General features: G+C 40.9%; 2 protein-coding genes across 7 annotated transcripts in view; one reads left to right on the plus strand and one right to left on the minus strand.

Moving 5' to 3' along the window:
* Positions 1-17,338, plus strand: part of LOC139463806 (von Willebrand factor D and EGF domain-containing protein-like) — a 114,372-nt gene extending 97,034 nt beyond the window's left edge. The window contains exons 27-35 of one of the 6 annotated variants that reach the window (XM_071245120.1): positions 752-847; positions 1,960-2,055; positions 4,096-4,287; positions 7,147-7,242; positions 8,003-8,098; positions 8,934-9,029; positions 10,101-10,207; positions 12,049-12,142; positions 14,825-17,338. In XM_071245120.1, the coding sequence (XP_071101221.1) occupies positions 752-847; positions 1,960-2,055; positions 4,096-4,287; positions 7,147-7,242; positions 8,003-8,098; positions 8,934-9,029; positions 10,101-10,207; positions 12,049-12,142; positions 14,825-14,877 (926 nt within the window). In that variant the 3' untranslated portion in view covers positions 14,878-17,338. Of the gene's footprint in view, positions 1-751; positions 848-1,959; positions 2,056-4,095; positions 4,288-7,146; positions 7,243-8,002; positions 8,099-8,933; positions 9,030-10,100; positions 10,208-12,048; positions 12,143-13,881; positions 13,951-14,824 lie in introns of all 6 variants that reach the window. The other 5 variants (XM_071245121.1, XM_071245123.1, XM_071245124.1 and 2 more) reach the window with 5 other exon arrangements.
* A 1,231-nt stretch (positions 17,339-18,569) lies between these two features.
* On the minus strand, positions 18,570-22,335 carry LOC139463373 (tripartite motif-containing protein 3-like). Its single transcript, XM_071244632.1, has 3 exons — positions 21,635-22,335; positions 20,038-20,871; positions 18,570-18,975 (listed from the first exon to the last, which is right to left on the minus strand). The coding sequence occupies exons 1-3, from the start codon at positions 22,333-22,335 to the stop codon at positions 18,570-18,572; spliced, it is 1,941 nt and encodes a 646-aa protein (XP_071100733.1).
* Between the last annotated feature and the right edge of the window lie 487 nt (positions 22,336-22,822).

Below are 22,822 nucleotides of genomic sequence, written 5' to 3' on the forward strand. Positions count from 1 at the left end.
TTAGCTACAACGCGTAGATCAAGACTCAACAGGACACCGGATCGATGAGCATTTATCTTTTATACAGAAATAACCATTGTATTGTATTACAATGGCCAGGGAGATCTGGCCTTACAATAACACTATCCACGTCTTTGGGCATTAGTGAGCCACTGCAGTGCGTCACATGACCCTGCCAGAAATCGCTGGCTCATGTCTTGATATCAAAGTTTATAACTTTGCCTACGAAGTACTCGAGGATGGTCATATTGCGGTCGAGACTTTTTATTGAGGCTAAGTTTTGTATTTAGACTATGAGCTGTGTTTGCTTTCAACAACAACAGGACCGCCTCTGTGGTCTAGTGGTAGAGCGTCCGCCCGGAGAGCGGAAGGTCCGGGGTTCGATCCCCGGCCGCGTCATACCAATAGCCGTTAAAAGATGGTACTTGTTGTTACCCTGTCTGGTGCTCGGCATTAAGGGGCTAAAACGAGGACTGGTCGACTCGGAGTCAGTATACTGTGTCAGAGTGGGGTATCCATGTTAAACTGCGGCATGGTATCTCAGTGAGCTAGCACTATAAATCGGCATCAGTCCGGACTAGTACAAGCAGCCACACAAACACATACACGTACATGCACGTCGCTATATAAGTGCAATAATCTTGAACGCGACGTTAAACCCAATTTCACCTCACCTTGCCTTCAACAAAAACAACACCCCAACCCCCTTGAAATCAAATGGTCCATCCCTTATTGCGAGTTTATGTTTCAGCTGTGTGTGTTCCTTACTGTCGGAATGGGGGTGTGTGTTACGAGCCCAACAAGTGTCGGTGTTTCTCTGGATACACGGGGGATCAGTGCGAACAGAGTGAGTAAAACCGCAGAACTACACAAAGCATTAATCTGTTTCTAAATAATGTACCAGACCCGTGAAGATCCGGGCTCGAATAGGTCTTCAGCAACCCATGCGTGCCCTAAAAGGCGGCTACACTTGTCGTAAGAGGCAACTAACATGATCGGGTGGTCAGGCTCGCTGACTTGGTCATCGTATCCCAATTGCGTGGATCGATGCTCATGAAGTCAATTACTGGATTGTCTGGTCCAGACTCGATTATTTGCAGACCGCCGTCATATAGCTGGAATGTTGCTGAGTGCGACGTTAAACAAACAAACAATATGTAACACGAAAACCATATCTCGTTACTCGCACATCTCATGAACAATTTTGGTCCGGAATAGACAGAGTAGAGTTAAAATTATGATGTTTTAAACAAGATAGTCGGGACCGGAAATAAATGCCGGATTACAGAGGGTGCCGGAGTACTCAGATGCCGGTTTACACAGAGTCAATTGTATATAAAACTGTCGGGTAAAAATAGTATACTATTATAATATACATTTATATACCTCACATATCCAGGTGCTAGTAACTGCTCAAATGCGGTTTATTTGTTCCCCGCCCTGTAGATCCATTTGCAGTTCAGTTATCATTCTCAACTCCCTCGGGAGTGTAAAACCCAAGCGGTCCTAGGTCTTTTTTTACATCCACCTCGCATATTGAGTGCTAGCACACTGAGATACCATGCCGCAGTTTGATATGAATACCAGTCCTTGTTTAAGCCCCTTAATGCTGAGCGCCAGACAGGGTAACAACAAGTACCAGCTTTTAACGTCTTTGGTATGACGCGGCCGGGGATAGAACCCCGAACCCTCGGCTCTCCGGGCGGACGCTCTACCACTAGACCACGGAGGCGGTCGGTCGCCGTAAGACTGCAAACTTAAGATCCAAAAACAAGGCTATGATAACCGTCTCAAGTACATCATCAAGTACATCATCATCGAATAACTATAATGATTTCATGTTTGTTTCATTCTTTGCCACCATCAACACTTTCTTTGCCCAGCAGTTTTACAAGGGGTCGTTAAACAATAGATTTAATTTATTTGTTCATCCAGACAGCATTTCTGAATTTTCTTCAGGTGTGTGTACTCCAGGGTGTCAGAATGGCGGGCGATGCTACACCAGGAACAGATGTCTGTGTCCCTACGGTTTCACAGGACCAAGATGTGAACTATGTGAGTATTGAAGTTTTTTACTTTTTTTTGTGATCTTCATCAATATGACACCATCATCAAGTGCAATACGCTAGGAATACAGGCATATATACTTCCGTCATACATATATCTGCCACGTACCTTACATTAGCAGCAAAGGGTGAACAGTCGATCCAAATTTGCAGTACAAACTTCAGTCTGAATATTTCCTTTCAATCAAAGTGCGTTGAGGTTATTGTTGGAAGCGCTCGTAATATATGGCGTTTTCATCCATATATACGTTTGCAATTCGCTTTTTATTTTGCAATAATTCAAAGAATCCTTTAAAGTGTAGCATTTGTCTTTTGTATATTATATCCACTTTTTGAGGTATTCATATTGTTATAGAATTTGTTTTTTGGCCGCACTCAGCAATAGTCCAGCTATACGACGGCTGTCTGTAAATAATGGAGTCTGGATAGTCATTCAGATTACCGGAAGGCGACTCAACGTCATGTTTCAAAGTATTTTTATCGTGACAATGTAAACGATTTTTTGTGTAGCTTTTATGCATGCGCAAAAGTTCATCAGTTCAGAGCGTATGGTAAGGAGCAAATGGATTGTCATTTCATGGTATGTGCATACACCAATATTTCTCATTATGTTGCAGCTGCTGTTTCTGTTGTTATATTTTCACGTTTTACTCATAATATGTTACATTTTTCCTTGATTTCAAACTACATGCACATTTGCGGGATGCAACGGAATATTCCGAAATGCTTTGCTACAACATTACAAAGTCCACACATGATGTTTTATCGGAGTTCACATTGTAGGTATCGTGTAGGGCAGAAATTAACGGTTATCAAACTGTACCTGAAAACACGTACCTTCAAGATGAAATGATAACAGACAAAGATTATTTTCATTCATGAAACATGCCTATGCTTGTTGCTACAGTAGGTCAAGGTAGTACCCTCGTCAGTTCTTCACGTGTATGTATACACTACGTTCCTCCATCACACGTGGACATGTCCGCTTTGGGTGTAGTAGTGACGTGTGCCTACAGTCGTCAAGCAGCGTCACATGTAACTCCCGGAAGTCCAGTCAGCCCAACTCCGCGCATGTATTTTGTGCGAACCCTACCGTTGTTTTACACTGAAGCAATGTGTGGAGTAGAAGCACGAGTAATATCTGTAATGTAACCTTAGCGCTCATTGGTCAGAGTACCCATTGGTTTCCCTCTCGCTGTAATCAGGCTGCCGCTTGATTCGTTGTTTGAAAATAGTACTACAATGCAAAGCGACCGTGTGTATTCACAGATAGTGGAGGACAGTAGTGTATACCCGTGAAGGCATGGCGATGATGTAGTACTGGCGTTCCCTTCTATGCTATGGGACTTGATTTGATTTTGTCTCCTGTTTTCTGTATTTTGTGTCTATCCAATTTCATCATGCCACACCTATATCTTCATGCATGTGTCGAAAATATGGCTGTCGTGTAATAGTAAACTGTAGCCTGTATACCTCCTTATAGAGTATTAACACGTGAGACAGCGCCTGACTTGACAGGCACATTGGCAGGCACCTGGTCAACACTCAAGCACCCCTATCTACATATTTCCACATAAAACAGCATCTATTTAAAATCGTATCCTGTTTATTTTCTTACGAAATATTTCGTGTTTGTTTACAAAGTGACATACCCTTGTTGAATTACAGAAACAGAATTAGATTATGTGATAGTATATTTTGTAACTATTCCCGGCATGGAAATATATATTTGACTACCCTTTCACATGCTACTTCTGCTTCTTTGCATTATTATCATTATTATTATTATTATCATTAAACGCCGCACCCAGTCATTGGTGCCACCAGTAACAACAAACATCCTTATTATACCAGCTTATCATCAGATATCGGTGGTTTCCCAGATATTTTATAAAATTTAATAAATTTCCCATGTAGAGATTTCAAAATGTACATGGAAAGTAGAAACATATGAAAATAAGAAAGTGGTGGCGCTTAACTTTTTTCCAGGAGTATAATATGACCATCAAGTCTATTCTGATTTCTGCAGTGGCATGTCGAAGGCCTTGTCAAAATGGCGGAGTCTGTATTGGGCCTGAGAGATGTCGCTGTGAGAAGGGCTGGAAGGGACAATATTGTGAAATTCCTATGTGTTACCCGCCATGTTTTAACGGAGGCACGTGCATAAGACCACACGAGTGCGCATGCCCACCAGGATATTCCGGTCGCTATTGTCAGGAAGGTATACGATTTTGAGCGTTCATGTGTTGCCATGTTATGTGCCGTCTGCGTCCCGAACTGCGTTTGTTTGGCCAGAGCAAGGGACAAATATGATTTTATACGTTTATTTAGATCGCAAGTCAAAGCACTGAAACATCAGTACGCGCACAAATTGTAAGGCAGCCATGTTTGTTCCTTGGCCTACCGGCTATTTCATGTGACCGTCACCTTGTATACGGTAGGGGTTGCAACGATACGTGTAGACGCGATTCGGTTCATTTCTGACTCAAGATTAGGCATTTCGCGATAATCTTCGATTCAATCTTAAAAGTCAGCAAAATCGGCTATTCAGTCAAAATGTACAAGAATGCCATCTTTAGTCGAGGTCCCAACCTCGAACAAAACTGCTTTAGGTACCGACCATTTGATGTTCTGGGGGTGGAGAAGGGAGGGGTCGGGGGTCTAAGATTCTTTACGAAACAAAGTAACTGTCCCCGAAAATTCGTGAAAAAGTTATTTTGATTCAGATTCTTGAAAAAGAATTGCCGACCACAGAAAATAAAGTAAGGTGCCTTTTATATTTAAAAAAAATCCAAATATAACAAAAACAAAAGATTCAGGCCCATGGTTTTAAATAAAAAAAGTTTCAGGGCAGAAAAAAGTTCTAAGCCTAGCCAAAAAAAATTGTGAAAGTTTTTAAAATTCCTGCTTTACAAACACACTTCTCATGTCGATAGTGAAGCTGTTCAATTCCAGTCAGGAAGAAGTTTTCTGAAGCAACCCTGAAAAACTCATTCACGGCAGCTTTGAGGTCATCGTTGTTGTCATAGCCCTTTCCACGAAGGTGTTCTTTCAGTTTAGGAGACAGGTGGAAATCACTTGATGCACGGTTTGGCGAGTATGCGGGGTGAGGAAAATCTTCAAACCCACATTGTCGCACAGCAGCCTTAAAGTTTGCAAGTCGGGAGCTGTGAATAGAGGCATTGTCATGAAGTATTAAAACTCCAGCAGTCAGCATTCCTCGACGCTTTTCTCTGATAGAATCTCTCAGGCAATGAAGCAAATCAGCATAGTAGGCCCCGGTAATCGTCTGTTGACTGTCTAAATAATCGATAAGGATCACACCCCTTGTTCCAGAACACAATGGCCCCTACTTTCTTCACTCATCTTGAAGATTTGAATTTGTTTGGTGCCGGAGAAGTAGAATGGTGCCGTTCCATGGATTGACGTTTTGACTCGGGATCATAGTGGTAGACCCATGTTTCATCACCCGTTACTAATTTCTTTTTGAATTTGATGAAATCCTCCAAAATTAGCTCTAAATTTTCTCTGGCATTGTCAGTTCTTTTCCCCTTAAGATCAGAATTTAGAACTTTGGCACCCAACGGGCAGATATCTTATTCATCTGTAAATTTTCATGAATAATGGTTTTAATGAATCCATGGCTCAGACCTGTGTCTTCCTCAAGTTCAGCAATGGTAATAATTCTATATGACAGTATAAGTTTTTCTATCTCCTTGTTTGATTTTTTCATTGATTGAAGTTGAGGGACGTCCAGACCAAGGGTCATCATCAAGGCTTGTTCTCCCAGCCTTCAACATAGCTGCCATTCTCTAAAGTCAAAAGCATGACTGCTCGGTACTCGTTCTTTTCCATTTCTGTGTCCATTTGGATCACATTCAACTGGCTGTCACTAATATGCAAACGGCCTTAACAGACAAAATACACTTGCAAAGAACTACTCAAACAATGTACTACATTGAGTAGTTCACTTTGTTATGGCCCATAGTTGAAAGTTAGTCAGGCTTAGAATTTTTTTACCAGCCCTCGTAGATATAGCTCCCCCCCCCCCCCCCCCCCCCCCCCCTCGAATATCTAATGGTCGGTCCCCTACAAGTACCAATTCTACACCTAAGGCTTCTATCTGAAACTATTATAGCATAAGTTGATCATATCGGTCATATTGGCCACAGTCAGGAGTACTATGAGACAAGAAGGGACCCGAAGAAACATGTACATAAATTATATTGATTTTTAATTCGGTTTCACAGCAAATGCTCTGTATGTATGTAGATATTGGAGAGATTAAACAAAATTCTCCTTGTGAAAATTTGTTAATTAAATAAAACAGAAAACAACTGCTCCTACGGGCCTGAAGTATTCCGATTCAAATATGGGTTCCACTCTATAAAACCGCCTTAGCGCTATGACTGTGCTAAATTAAAACTAAATGTAACTGATTTACTATTGTCTTAGCGCTAAGATCGCTTTGTTGAACAGGGCCCTGAACGTTTCCCCTATTGTATACACGAGTGTGGTACTTGCAGCTCAGAAAGTATAATGAATTAAAATTAAAATATAATTATCTTAATTACTCCATCACAAATTTGTGAAATGCATTGTTTTTTGTTTTGAAGTCCAAAAGTAGTATTCATGTGATTCTCAGCGATAAAGTTATATGATGTAGGTTAATCCTTTTATGATAGCTGTATGAACATACTGATATTTACTGTGCATCAGTGTAAAGAGATAAGTTAAGACATCTTTCGATGCATTAATTATATTTCCATGTTAATTTCCACCTCTCAACTATGGAATACTGTAAGGGTAATCAGCGTTCCTGAGATTTTTTAATCAAGCACGTTTTACATTGAAACCGGTTCCCAAAAGTTGAGATATTAAACACGCGAGGAGGGGAACATGACCCTTGCAGTACTCCATACTGAGCAAAGTTAAATGTTAACAAAACAAAATAAGACCTTCTTTAAAACAACTATGTCGATAATCTGACAGAGTAAAGTGTTGATTTCCATGTCTATACAATAATAATATACCATAATAATATACAAAAAGATCTGTCATAATAATTTCTCTTCCCCAGCAATCTGCATTCCGCCTTGCCTCCACGGTGGCAAGTGTAAAAGGTTTAACGTGTGTAAATGTGGATACGGTTACACAGGGGAGAGGTGTGAACGAGGTGGGTCTGCTACCAAACTGCGCCAGCGATTTTTACGAACCTTGAACACTTTGTTCGGTTATCTCCCCTTGCGCCCTATTGGCCAAAGGTATTAGAACGAATATCACATTGCGCCAGCGATTCTTGATAAACAGATCTCTATCAAAATCTGCTTTATAAGTCCCGTGTAGGTTTCATGTCATGTTTTGAAAATGTTTATGAACACAAGTTTGTAATGAACAAAATGGAAGGGCGAATTAGATCTAAAATGGTATTTGTGCTCTCCACAATCAGATTGTGTCATATACAGTTGTCTCCCTTTTCTGAAGACCACATCAGCCCAAGAGGTGTGCCGATATCTTTCTGCGCCTGGGATTCTTGCAAATTCAGCTTGACAAGCTCTTTCGTATCTGTTCTATAGTGTTGTTGTTGTTGTTGTTGTTGCTGTTTCTTCTTGTGCAGTTGTTGTAAAGGTGATAGTATCTCTTCTCTTTAAATCTTGTTCTAACATCTCTGGGATGGAGGCATATTAGCAGTACATCTTCAGCTTGGAACTAACACTCTCTATCAATGCTCTTCATCATTCTCTTCGTGCGAGCCCTCTAAAGCATGTTAAACCATGTCAATTACCGCTATTTCACATTACATTCCATCAATTAAGTCATGTCAATTAACACTATTTCATATTACATTCCACCACATCCCAGTTAACGTAACGTTCTTGAAGTCACCTCAGATGATGTCATATACTGATTGTGTGCGGTTGTCTCCCCTTACCTAGCTTCCTGTCGCCCTAAGTGTATGAACGGAGCGAAGTGTGTGGGTCCGGACCGGTGCTCCTGTCCCTCGGGATGGTCAGGGAGGAGATGTGACAAAGGTAACATTGAACAGTGTGTGCTGCACGCCGTTAAGGCAAGCCGTTATCCTATGTATTATATGTTTGTTCGTTGTTAGCTGTCGTACTCGGCAATATACGCCTGTATGACGGCGCCCTGTAAAGAAACAAGCAAAAACAAACCAGTGATTGATGTTATGAGCAACAATCGGCGCTGTCAGAGTACGATGACACGTTACCAGCGAAGTATAGCCGTGGTCTACCACTTATTCATTATGTCTCCTCGTAACACAAGCATTGGTTACTGGGGACGTTGAGTTTTCACATTTAAGGTTCAATTATTGATATCGTCAGTACTTTTTATGATATCTCTCAATGAGTTTAATTTTTTCATTGAATGACATCTTTTTATGATACCGATATTGGTATTACGAAATATATGCATACTGAGGATATCAATAATTGAATTAATGATATCATTACATGAATTTATTATAATTATTATGCAGTGTGTAAATTAAAATAATAAAACACATATGGCGACATTATCAAACTATATAGGATATCATCAAATGATATCGGGATATCTTCAAATTTATTTTTGATATCAGAAACGGGTAGACCGGAGGTTGTCAATAAATCAGTTTATATCTGTAACTGAACGATATCAGTAAGTTATATGTTCATATAGTTGACATGTTTGATGATATCAGGTACACACTGATTGATATCAATATGTGAATTTCTAATATCACACCCAGTACAATAAGAAATGTTGTAAAGATATCAGGAATCATTTTAAGATATGGAACATTTCGTTACACGGGCTGACAGATTGATGTACAGGTCAATATTTCAACATCCCTTCTTTCGGCAGCTGTGTGTCATCTGGCGTGCCAGAACGGAGGGGTGTGCTTCAAGCCAGACATCTGCGTCTGTAGGCGGGGATACGCCGGTGCCAGCTGCCAGAAACGTGAGTCTGCATGTGGGATGGACACGTGATATTGAAAACGCAGGTTTTATGTCAAATTCTCCTTTGAAGCTGTGCATCATATGACAAAGTGTAGTATAAGTTTAGGAATGGACTTTCCCTAAATGTGACACAAAACTTCAGTGCTTTATGAGTGTGTACCGTCATCATGATGAAGGATTTTCTTAATATTGTTTCAAATGACGCAGAAATGATATTTATCAATTCTAAGTTGACATTAGTCTCTATGAATGGCTGGCTTATTTCTATTGATTTCAATAGTTTCTTTTTTTCCAGTGATTGATGTTGGTATGGAGAATTTTGCAAATGTCGTAGTCAGGAGGGTCATAATATTGTTATGTTTGTACATCAGTCCAACGTTTTGCAAAGATATGAGCATGGATGCATATTAAGTCAATACGGGCCACCTATTGAAAGCACTATGAAAAGTCGATGTGAAGAATAAAAGGGCTGTCATTCAAGAATAAATGTCACGTTGTCAACATCTGTCATGTTTCGTTTCGACTATACGCGCCGGAAGTGGACAGTAGTCCGGGGAGACAACTCTGTCGATTTTTCCTTTGGGGTTTCTAATAGATCCCATTGCAATGCAAGGGGCGGCCGCGTAGCCTAGTGGTTCAAGCTTTCGCTCGTCACGCCGAAGACCCGGGTTCGATTCCCAACATGGGTACAATGTGTTAAGCCCATTTCTGGTTTTCCCCGCCGTGATATTGCTGGAATATGGCTAAAAGTGGCGTAAAGCCATACTCACTCATTCACTCACTCCCTATTGCAATGCTTTGCTGCAAAAAAATAGAGGTGTTTCAAACATTATTTCGAAAAATGTACCTTCCATTTCAAAGGGAATGCGTTTGAGTGAGATTTTTAATAGGACGCTCTTAGGTTCGACGGAGTTTCTTTATTAGAAATTGGCAATCGTGTTGTCAGTAGTCCAGCACCCGCAACGCGTTATTACGCAACGTTTTGTACGTAAACTCAGTATTTGAAATTGCCTACAGTCGAGAGAGAGCGTGAATCAAAAACCCAATAACTCTTCATGATTTCTGCTTGCAGCGTTATGTTGGCCCCGATGTCGTCACGGGGGTCGGTGCATTGCCCCGCAGACATGTCGCTGTAGACGGGGTTTCAGAGGACGTTTCTGTCAGCGGAGACTAAGATGGGTAAGAGAGGATGCTCAGATAACGGCGTCCTAATTATCTAAACATAATAATCTCTTTCAAACTCCGACGGCCACATTTTCTAAGAGATGGCTCGACCAAAACACAATCTGTCTGTATCATATGGAAGTTTCTGAATACCAAATGTGTGTAAATATATTTTAACTTCAAACGATGTTCCAATCGCTTCGAAAGTTTGGTCATCGGATAAACATTTAGATCGTAATGCATAGAAAGGATTCCTGTCATAGATCATTGGAACATTTCATAATAAAAATTATTTACTATCAGTAACAGCCGACCTTTCTCATTTTATAAATCACGAAATAAATGCATCATAAAATTAATGCGAGGCGCGACTTCAAGTCAGATATTAATGCGAGATATGTCAACGTGCCCTATCCTCTTCTAAAACAAATTAAATTTCAACATTAAGCGTCATTTTAAAGATGCGAGTGAAAGCCTGTCGCGTTGTACGCATTAATTTCTGCTCGCATTATTAGTATTTGTTTATTAGTAGTTACTTGTTGTATCCTAACGGACGTGTTGCAAGGCCGATACAGAGAAGGCAAGTTGTCATTTGTCACTGAAGCTGTTTGTGTTCTTGTTTGCGTGATGAGAGCTGTGCTGTCTTGTTCGCTAGACCCACTTGGTAGATATGGTCAATGAAACCAAAAGTTCAGATCCATTAGTAGTGAATGTAACTGTCGAAAAGGGGACCTTTATCCTGTTTAATTGTAAACAAATGTAAACGAGTTGTTCAGGTCATGCAAAATATTGCCCATACAATTAGCATTGTTTTACCTCAAATCAGTATTAATATGTTTGACGCGCGGTTTGAGTGATTTGTATATTATACATGTATATTAACTATATTTTACTTTTAATCAAGAACGAGCCTAATCACTTTCCACAGAAAAGGAAAAATTTAGAACAAGCACAAGCAAATAATGTCCAGTGATGTCAGTAAATATATACCGTATTCGACGTAATAAGCGCCCCGCTCTAATAAGCGCCCACGGCGATATTTGCTAACATCTTGGCTAGTAAACAATCCCAGTTAGCACCCCTTCCGATTGATCAATGTACACAAAACATGTTTATTCGCGTATAATACGCACTCGTGTGTTATATGCACCCTTATTTATGGGCAATTAAATTCTGGAAAAATATATCTGTCGTATATAAACATTTCAGGCTGTCAGCATAAACCACGAAATTTATCCTTTAACTCTGTTTTTTCACCAAAATAATATTCTCATAAGAGCTCCCTATTTCTAATTTTGAGAGCGCCCTGGGCGCTTATTACGTCGAATACGGTAGGTCTTAGATAGATAATTTATTCATACAAAACTGAGACCACAGGCCCATAGCATTCAGCATTTAGGTTGATTATATTTTATATAAATTAATTTATAACTGACATAGCATGATAAATATAAATGGACAATGGATGATACCTATCTTAACTGAAGATATCAGGTAGAAAAATGTATAGATATTTGCAGTCTTGATAATATACGCTTTGGATTATCACATGTACAGCCTATTACCAGGAAGTGATTCATCTTCAATAAGGTCTAGATTACATTCAATGCAAAATATTAATTGTCTATGGTTTCTTCTGCGTCTTCCCGTTCAATCATTAGTTTGTGGGAACTACTTCGAAAGAGATTCTATATTAGATTGACATCAAAAGATAATTTTCTGTGTCTATATAGATCTTGTCATTTAGCCATCTTAAATCAAATGGAAATAAAAAGACTCTCCAATGTACCAATGTTACACATTGCCTTCCTAAATAGCATAACAACACCCCTACATGTCCCGAATTTTCCTCCTAGGGCAGGCGGATTGAGTCCTATAATGGAAAATCGTATGTGAAAATACGAATGATGTTGAAATGCCTTGATAAGAGCTGCGCAAAGTCGGCAAGTCGTGAGTTGCCAATGCTATAGTGTCTAGTCGCTATTCTAAACCATTTGTGTCCTTTATATAGTGTCCAGATTAATTCTAACTGATCCACATTATGTAGAAAACTTAGAAAGCGGATTAATCCCGATTGATGGGGACAAATAACAACGAATAACTGTCTGATAGCAAGATATGAGAGTAGGCATAGAAGCACATGTAGATAGCCATATCCTCATGGTTGAGGTAAGTCCTTACACACATACATAGCCACTGCTATGGTAGATAAAGGTTGTGGTGAAGGTTTTTGCCTTTGATATACACTTTAAAAAAGTGTTGCTGGTATATATATACATGTATATATGCTTTGTAAAATGCTCTTGTACGCATAATCCTGTTTTACGTGTTATGTGTTTGTTGACGTCATATTTATATATTTTTATCCCTTCATGATGTTTTTTATGTTGCTTGAGCAGTAAATAGTAAATATTGGAAGTGATATAGCCTGTTGTCATGATTTTATTGACGTTATTCGCCGTCAAAGGTCAAGGACGATGGACGCAATTTTCGACGTCATCCAACACCAAATTAACGTTTATGTTGCTAGTGTGCAGGGATATGTATTGCCCGACAATTCGTTATATACTTGTACTTGTATGTGTGTATAGTGAATGTGGCACGTGGCTTTTGTCTTGTGTCTTGTGTCTTGCGTCTTGTGTCTTGTGTTACAGATGGAACATGCGTTAGAGTAGATCGTCTTTCTCCTATCACTAATTGCGAAATTAGGTCCGTTTAAGTGTCTGAGATACACAGAGGTTGAATGTCATGATTTTATCCAATACGGATATTCTAAAACATTTACTTCCTTGGCAATATAACAGAGTTTACAGGAGTTTGAAAAAAGTGAAAATCAAGAAGGTGAAATGGGGTTTAACGTCGCGTTAAAGCTTATTTCACTTTTATAGCGACGTGTAATCCCGTGTGGGTGGTTGCTTGTTCTAGTCCGGACTTAGGCCGGTTTTATGGCCCACTGAGATACCACGTCGAAGTTTAACATGGATACCCCACTCAGACACATTACACTGACTCCGAGCCGACTAGGTTCTTGTTTAATTCCGAATGTCAGGCAGGGTAACAACAAGTATCTTTTAATGTTTTGGTATGTCACGACCACCGACCTTACGCTCTCCAGGCAGACACTCTACCCACTGGACCATGGAGGCGATAAAAAAACATGTAAATCATGTGTGGCGTTAAATAAACAAACGTTATGCAAATAAAACACAACGCTTAAGATGGAGGTATGCGCTTGTGATCACCTCAGATCTAGTTAATGTATGTTGTGAGGCTACGATATAGCACAAGTGATTTACCCCCTCCATGACGTGGCCAAATTTGAATAAATGTGTCTGTGTTCGTTGCTTAAAAAATGTGTTCAGTGTCAAAATTATGCTGTCAGAAGAAAAATCGACTCATCACTGAAATTAATGGAACAATTAAATATTCATTTAATAAATGAAAATAATTGTGTGCATTTACGACATAACTTTGCTTTGTGTGCATACCGATATTTGTCTCGTGCAGTTTTGTTTGTGTTGAGTATCTTGCACTTCAGACTTGCCTTGAATCGAATAACAGGCTTTCAAGGTCGCTTTAAGCGCATTGCTCAGATTACCACACGTATTTAAAGCTTTGGGACCTCTCCATAGATTTCCCGGTCACGCTGACCAAGATTGTCCAATATTTTCACTTGTTTAAACACTCAGGCGTCCCAGTCCGTGTTTCAGTGGACGCCACCAGTTTCCCCCAGCACCACAGTGAACACCACCGCCGTGGTAACGCCGCATGCTGATGACGTTAACGTTGATTCTTAATTTCAAATTTATTTGCTCCAATTTACAGTTACAGTTTAGTTTTTTAATACTTGGATTATGGATTTTGTTCTCGAACTCTAGTGTTGGTGTTTTGAATAAAATATAAAATTCAATTCAAGTGGTTAGATATGAGAAAACGCAGCGAAACAAACATGAATTTCAAATTTGTGATTTCTTTAACATTGGATCCGTAAACCAAGTACTTAAGAAAACGCCTTATGTCTTTATTATTCATATGATTTCATGTTTTGCTCTTTTCTGCGTTGAGCAATCACAGCATCACAGATTTGTTTTCGATCACTGAAAGGTCGAATGGAGAGTTTATAACAGAAAAAGAATTTGTGCTCTTGCAATTAATCTGCTTGCCACAGTGCTATTGACTTTAGAATTGGAGGCATTGAATTGGTTTGTTTTCCCAGATATGTCGTGTATTGGGATATTTGAACATGTTTGTGATAAATTCAGATCACTTTGTGCTGTGATCTTTGATGATGCAAATCTTTGTTTTGTGTTTCAAGATCTGGTTATTTTACCTATGCACATGTGTCTAAACATGCTTTCGCAGCTTTCAAATATCTTTTACTAAAATATCGGGGTTTTCTGTACATGGTACTAAATGGGAAATGCAATAATATATTCATGTATATTACATTATAAACCTACATATAAAACTTAAAAATATATCTTTACTTCTAATATTGTTTTATTCATCATAAATTAATTAATAAGAAGTATAACACAGAGATTTAACTTCACTATGTAAGACCTCTTCGTATGTATTGTATGTGTCAATGAGTAACTATATAATATTACTATGAATTTTTTTGTTTTACAGGGATGAGGACAGAAAAAACGCACCTGCCTAGCTACTTCTATTACTACAGATAACCTCACATGATGACGTAGCAAGATGAAGTAACCTCGCATGTCATTGGTCGAAAAACCTTCAGAGCACCAATCGCAGTTGAAGTTGCTTGGTCGCGTCATTTGAAAATGGCGTTCTACTAATTTCAAAGACACGCGACGTTCCAGACCTGTCTTGTACTAATGCTAATTACAAACCATGTTCCGATTCTGTGTATATTTGGCACCAAACTCAAGTGCCCCTTTTTTGCTGATAATCCTTAAGGTGCTATACATGTATGTTCAGACAGTATTAGATAGTATATCGCCTCTATGTTAGTATTTAGCTATCAGGACGTAGATCTGTGAACATTATGCTTGCGCTGTTAATATGTATATAAGAACTTCAATCTATTTGTATGTTTCGTAATATTGCTTGTACATTCAAAAGAAAGGAGCGGGTGGTCCAGTCATCTACGGCGCCGCAATTCACTTGCAGAGTTACCTCCCTTTCGCTTCTGACGATCCTATCAAGGAGCGTGCCTTCGAGTTTCAGATTCGCCTCATTTATATTCCCTTGTTACAACACAGTATCCGTGATTGGTTCGAAAAATTGGTTTTCGACGATCTGTGTCTCTTTAGGCTTTACTTCATCATGAACTGGTACATCGTGAGACTACTGAAATATTGTTCAAAGTGGCTTGGCTATATGGGATGACACACTGTGTCCAGCAAATATGTAGTCCTATTTGGGCTGTCTTTTGAGACATTAGGCTTGTAAAGGTTAACAGTGCTCTGTCATTCAATCCTTTTCCGGTTGACAACGAATTCCTTGAAGTGGCACTAGGATCGTACTAACTGGTAGTCTGTGGTGTCATGGAAAGGTTTATCACAATCCGGAGACAGGTGTTCTTGTCGACTAAGACGCAGCGATTCACCGTTCAGACGTCCGTGGCAAACGATTTGTGATCGCGATTTCGAATTCCAGATCCAATCAGATTAGGTTTCTTGGTTACCGTGCTCGTGGGTTTCACCAAAGTGGTAAATGTCTGAGACCTGCATCATTTCGGACTTTCCTCTCGCATAAGCTGGCACGCTGTCGTACAGCTGAAATACTGTTCAATGCTGCATTTACCCAAACTCCCTTAGGAATATCCTAATGACACGGAGACGATGTACCAGGACCGCACAATTAGTTCAACGAAACTGGCAATGAGCAAAACACTTTGGAGCCTAGTACCTCTTTGATTGTTTCAAGTGTAACCTCATTTATTAGTCTTACAGCTAATATTGACATTAAAATGCGTGTGCTTTTTGTACCATTATCTTAATGTCAATTCATCTGTCTTCTATGTCATTCCTGTTCATGTGTCCATAGTCTACACCAGGCCTTTACAACAGTACCAGCGACCCTAGCTGCATCCGTGTGGATCGTCTTCAATGAAGCATGGTTGGCCCAGTGGGCACGGTGTTCTCTGTGCAGAGCTGCGTCCTCTAAGTGTTAGGATTCGCTGATCGTGGGTTTGAATCTCATGTTCTTCCCGATCGTTGGTCTGTCAGCTCCCTACCCGTGCCCGTTTATTTCCCCAAAGGGGTAAACGACAACGGTCTGTGCTTTCGTCCAAGCTTGCACGCCGTGATATAACTGAAATACTGTTCAAGGCGGACCTGAACCTACTCACTCACTTATCCAGCTTCTGATATGAATGTAATGACACCTCAGCATAGGGCTAATTACAGAATGTGACTTGAACATCGTAACGGCGAGCCTCCATGTCTTGTTTTGTATACGGTCAGGGAATTTGCGGTGTTTTGTTCGCGTTATGATATTACTCATTCAATAATAATATGCATTAAATTTAGTTATTAGTGCCGATATTGTGCTTATTGATGCTTGAAAATAGACTCACCGATGACGTTGAAATAATGGCATACTAAGAAACATTTTGTTAGTTCTTCTCAGATTGTTTTTCGTTCTCAGATTATGTTTTACCTCTGGGGCTGTCTGATGCACTTTTCATCAAATTCAATCTTTAAAAATGAATCCCAATAAAACATACTAAGCTAAGCGATATAGAGAACATTTGTTTCGGACAGTAGTGTATCTGCTCAAAACGTTCAGAACTTTATCTACATATCGATGTTTAATTTCCTCAGTTTTATGATTGTAAATATCAGTTATTTTGAGTCCTGTGCCATGTCCCTTGCTCCAGACTGTTACAAGCTATTTCACGGTCAGGTAAAACGGATACATGTTACTTTGTTAGACATATTGACAAGCTAAGCTGCTGATTTGCATAATGGCATACACGCAAGTAGGCCTTGTCCAATGTTTTACATGACTTTGTTTAAAAAACATACTTGTGTTAGAAGTATTAGGAGTCTAATAAAGCGTTATTTCTTGACACCCAGTGTGTATATCTGCATTTACACACTTGTAAATTGACAAAAAGTCCTTAATTTATACATGTGATTAAATTTTATGTGATTAAATCTTTATCGATGCCGTCTCGGGTTTTTTTCCGGCTTGCAGCCAAAAGACAAATGAATGCCAATGGCGATGAACATTGACTGAAATGGGTTATACGATGTTGTTAAATGTCTCTTTCACGCCGCTTTGTTTGAGTCAGAAAATGTTGCGTGAAAGAGCCATGCACGCACGCACTCGCACGCGCGCACACGCACACACACACACACACACACACACACACTGACATACCTACAGCCAAACCCGTGAAGATTCCGGGGTAGAATAGGTCTTCAGCAACCCATGCTTGCCGTAAAAGGCGAGCATGCTTGTTGTAAGAGGCGACTAACGGGATCGGGTGGTCAGGCTCGTTGACTTGGTTCATGCATGTCATCGATCCCAATTTCGTGGATCGATGCTCATGATGTTAATCATTGGATTATCTGGTCCAGACTCGATTATTTACAGACCGCCGTCATATAGCTGGAATATTGCTGAGTGCGGCGATAAACAACAAACAAACATACAGCCTCGGTCCCGTTACGCAAAGGGACCTTAGCGCTGGAACGCTCTTTATTTAAGTAATGGGAGATAGTGGAATTGGGCAAATGACTCGAGCTTCGACTATCAAACTTCAACAAAAAGCATAGCTTACAAAAGACGAATTGATACGATCGCTTTGTGAGAATTGTCAGAGATCAGGGCCCATTGAAACTTCGTTGCATCAGGCAGTACCGTTTCCAGTGAAATTCTGCGGACGTACAAATCAAGGGCACGTGGTAACGTTTAGACGTTCTTGGCCGTAACCATCCGGATTTCCATTTATTTACTACCAATCTGTTGTGAAAGCCCACACACAAACCACGAACCTTACCTGGGTAGTACAGCCATGCTTTCATCGCCTCATATTTTGGAAGGTATGAAACATTCAAGCTGGCAAGACACCAAAACGATTGTAAGAACATATTTATTCCAAACATAAATACACAGTTTAACCCTGTTATAATTCAATTTGTATAGTATATATATTTAGACATCTTTGAATCGGTTTATATGGTTTCTGATCCGCGAAAAAAAATTTATATCAAGTGAAAATGTTACATGATATATTTTTAGTAGAAAACAAAATATATATTCTAAAATCTATACGTAATATAATAGAAATATTTTCTTAAAACATGCCTACAAAATATGGAGGAGAATAGTTTCCAGTCCATTTATGAAACTTAATATTTTTAAGAACGGTATAATATATTAATCCCCTCTCAATCTACATCACATAATCAAAGATGGTAATCGTTCCCTCAGACTCCCCCATCCACAGTCTGCCCGACCCGTCAAAGCTGAGGGCTCGGGGGTTGACGCCTCTCGTTAGTTCCTGAATGAATACGCCCATCGGGGACAGAAGCACGACAGAGTTATTTCCCTTGTCGGCGACAAGGACGTTGCCCTCAGCGTCACAGCACAAACCCTCTGGACAGAAGCTACAGCGTTGTGAGGGGAATGTGTTCAGGAGGTTCCCCGCTATGTCGAAAAAGAAAACGGCCTTGCGCTTTGGGTCAGATACGACGAACACCTCGGCGTCGCCATCTTGAGTGACTACGACACTAGAGGGCGCTTTTAGAATGTGAAGGTCGCCATTTGCGTACACACAGCGAATCTGTTTAGTTTCCAGGCTGAAATGAACGGGAGGATGATGTTAGAGGTTATATATATTAAAGAAAAAGAGATTGTGTTGAAATATTAACGGCACGTTTACGGGAATATTTGGTAAGATGGAACTGTTAATTTGGTTGAAATAAGGGAGTCGTAGTAGAGTACTATAAGTGTATTCTTAGTTACATTTTATATGTTTATGAAAAACATTAATGTCCAATTTCAAGATTTATTTAAGAAAATAAATCAGACCGTTATTGTGCATACACGTAATGCATCTCAATTTTCGAAATTTGGGTAATGGCAGTGTTTAAAATACGGCCTGTTTTGCTGACGTACGGTCTCACAGGATGGTGGAGAGTTAAAGTTACTAAGATGACAATTCACCAGCTAATTGTTATTTTCTAAGAACTAACATTAATGAGTACTAGTCTTATGCTTACCCCATTGTTACCTTTGCTCGTAAGTTATGAAAATTCTGCACTGACAACATTTTATCTGGTCTGGTAACTTTGCCATGTTGCCAATGCGGTTGTCTGATTGACATTTTGGGGGAATTTTATACGCTGCAGAACTTTATGGTAAAAAGTGTAGTTTAAATATGGCGATATCGCAGCGTCCATGTTTTTGAGATCGACACTGGATTGCAGCATCTCAGCTTCAGGTTTTATATCGTTTTTGAGGAGTGAGTGAGTGAGTTTGGTTTTACGCCGCTTTTAACAGTATTCCAGTTATATCACGGCGTGTCAGCTTAATGTGGGAGAAAAGCCCGAAGTGATGCAGGTCTCAGACGTTTACCACTTCGGTGAAACCCACGAGCACGGGTATGGTGCTGACAAACCTAGAAACATAATCGGGGCGAACCGGGATTCGAACCCACAATCATAGGTTTCTGTCGTGTCCAAAGGACGCAACTCTGCACAGCGAATTGCGGCGCCTTATACGGGCCACCCGTTTTTGAGGAGATGTCGAAAATGTCACAGTGACAGACTAAATCCTCATTTTATAGGCTCTTTCTGTTATTTAGTTCCGTCGTGCTGACGAGAGTGACTGTGTATACATATTATCTGAGATCCATTCACCTGTATCTGTATATGCCGGTTCCAATGCCCGCCTTCTCCTTGCCGCAGATGATTAGCTCCCGAGGGTCCCTGACGGCGAGCCCTGTGGGTGTGAAGGGCAGTTCGCTGGTGCGGTACGAGATGGGGTTGAACTGAGGCAGCCGTCTCTGGCTCAGTTGTCGTGGGGTGGACGTGCATAACGCCAGGTTGGTTTGCCCCAGAAGTAGCGCACAGGAGGTGTTGGGCACAGCGTCGTAGGTCTGGATCTTGTTCCCGACTTCGTCAACGACGTCCAGGTGCCGGGGACTCGAGTCGTAGCCGATCACAATCCCCAGGCTAGGTACTGGGACAAAGAATCTGATACCTGCATTGTTAGGCCTAACTTTAAACACGGACCGCTGTATCAGACCGGGTCTGCTGAGCGTTACATTGAACTGCTCAAGAACGGGTTGCTGGACATTCTCCTCAGGTTGTCCAGTGCTCAGGCCAGGGGTTGTCGGAGGGTCCAGGACAGCCTCCCTGTCATCTCCCCCGCTCAGATCCTTCTCCGTGCTGAGATAACCCAAAGCACACTCAATCTTTTGAGCCAAGCCGTCGGGGTTTTTACGATCGTAGACGACGCTGATTTTCTCTATGAATGCTGGGATGCTCCTTACAGTATCGTCTGCTTTCTCCTTGAGGTGAGTCTTGTTTGCTAGAAGGTCAAGGACACCGGACCCTTTCATCATGTGTTCTACTCCCTGGGTTACCTCCCCTAGACTGCTGATGCAGGTTCCCACTTGCAGCTCGTGAGATTCCACCTTGCTAGTCTCGGTCACTTTCAGATGGTCCAGTAGTAGCAGCAGCGACTCGCATCTACAACACATCAACCATAGATATTCGGGTACCTATACGTTAGTCTGCAACTCATGAACTTGGACAATTATGCATAAAAACCTCCACTTTTGAAAAGAGATGCTTCCAATATTCAGCAGCTAGCAAATGGAATGCTTTGACTCACGACATCAGATCTTCACAAAATCTGACCATCGTCAAGAAGAATGCGAAAATTCTACTTTCCAACTGATCTGCGAAGTCGTTCTCATTATCATCAGCATCAAATGGGCACAGAGCATACAGCATGGTGTATGCTGCGCTATATAACTATTATAATTATTATGAAAATCATCGGACAATGAAGGCATCATCAAACGATACTGCCAGTGTCTTTTCAGAAAAACAGGGTCCATGGTTCTTATGACATCTATCCATATTACATTTTTTTTATTTTGATGTGGTCGTATTAGCATATGTGTACATTTACTTGATTTAGCCTCCCATCTATAATCGGGTAGCCTAGTGGTTAAAGCGTTCGCTCATCACGCCGAAGACCCGGGTTCGATTCCCAACATGGGTACAATGTGTAAAGCTCATTTCTGGTGTCCCCCGCCGTGATATTGCTGGAATATTGCTAAAAGCGGCGTACAACCATACTCACTCAGTCACTCACCCCATCTATAAGCCTCTATGGGAACACTTGCAGGATACCGGTATAGAAATCTACATGTTGATAGTTTGTATATTCGACTTCATGTGCGTGTGTATTCACACAAGACCTGGTTTTAGTCATGCCAGTTACCTGCTGTCCACATTGTGCTTGATGTCCTCAGCACACGTCTTGATCTGGTTGGTGACGGAGCTGACCTGGGAACAGAAGTTGTCCATGTAGCTACGCCTGTCCTCACTGAGCTCCCCGAGGACCTTCCGGTAGCGCTTCACCCTGGCATCTAGCGTGTGGAGCTGTCGCTGCGCCTCGCCCACAACCACCGACAAGTCCTCCCACTCGTGCCCCGAGTGTTCGTGCATCTTGCACTGAAGGCAGATGGGTATCCTGCACCTCGCACAATACGATACCACCCACTCCTTCTTATATGCGTGGGTGGGGCAGTACAAGTCTTTGTATGAGATGGCGTTGGGGTATTTCTTTTCTCCGAAAATGGTGACGTCTGTCTCAGAGCGGCCGCCATTTTTCGTATTTTTGACCTTGACCTTGGAATCCTGTTTTATGAGGTCGGTGAACTCTTGGATGTAGAAGTTCCCTTGGAAGTGGTCGACCCCACCCTCGGGGAGGCGGATCTCGGTGCGGCAGAGGGGGCAGGGGAAGCGCTGTAGCTTCACTGTGTTGAGAACATGACTCCATAGACAACCCTTACAGAACGTGTGGAAGCAGGGCAGAATCTTCGGGTCGTTGAACAGATCGAGGCATATGGTGCACGTGAGCACTCGGTCCTTGAGGCGGTACTTGGACAGGTCAATGTTGTGGTCAAGGGCTGTGGACATGTTTGGAGGTGTCGTTTTTCTCAGTTTAGGTGGAGAGTAACTGACGTGTGTCAACTTCCGAGTTTCGGGTATATTTTTCAGCTTTACTCTGAAAGAAAAAGACTGTCGAATGCATAATAGTAGCATCAAACAAACCCGATTGTTAGGTGTCCGGTAAAAAGGATGTCAGCAAAATAAATATTTTTTAAGACGTTTACCAGGGGCCCACTTTCACAAAGCATTCTTAGCGCTAAGATGGTCGTAACTCCCATACTTTAAGGTAGGCTTAAGATCATCTTAACGCTAAGATGGTTTTGTGAAAGTGGACCCTGGTCAGCTGTGGGTCCCATCACATGTTTGGGTCCATTTAACGTGTATCGATATCACGGTCCATAGATATGTACAATTTCAAGATATCACAATCAGATTTGCACAATTCAATATTCTATTTTATGATATCACAACTTCATTGTTTACTAATGAAAAATAAGTTAGGTAAGGAGTCATT

The sequence above is a fragment of the Haliotis cracherodii genome, unplaced genomic scaffold (assembly GCF_022045235.1).
Source record: "Haliotis cracherodii isolate W230 unplaced genomic scaffold, xgHalCrac1.p SCAF_16, whole genome shotgun sequence".
Classification (NCBI taxonomy): Eukaryota; Metazoa; Mollusca; class Gastropoda; order Lepetellida; family Haliotidae; genus Haliotis; species Haliotis cracherodii.

What these genes read in the sequence shown, in the direction of transcription:
- LOC139463373 (XM_071244632.1), bottom strand. Translation starts at nt 22,335, where the DNA reads ATGTCCACAGCCCTTGACCACAACATTGACCTGTCCAAGTACCGCCTC. An exon ending in AAGCACAATGTGGACAGCAG is followed by an intron (nt 20,872 to 21,634) that starts GTAACTGGCATG and finishes GATGTGTTGTAG; the next exon opens with ATGCGAGTCGCTGCTGCTAC. An exon ending in ACCGGCATATACAGATACAG is followed by an intron (nt 18,976 to 20,037) that starts GTGAATGGATCT and finishes CGTTCATTTCAG; the next exon opens with CCTGGAAACTAAACAGATTC.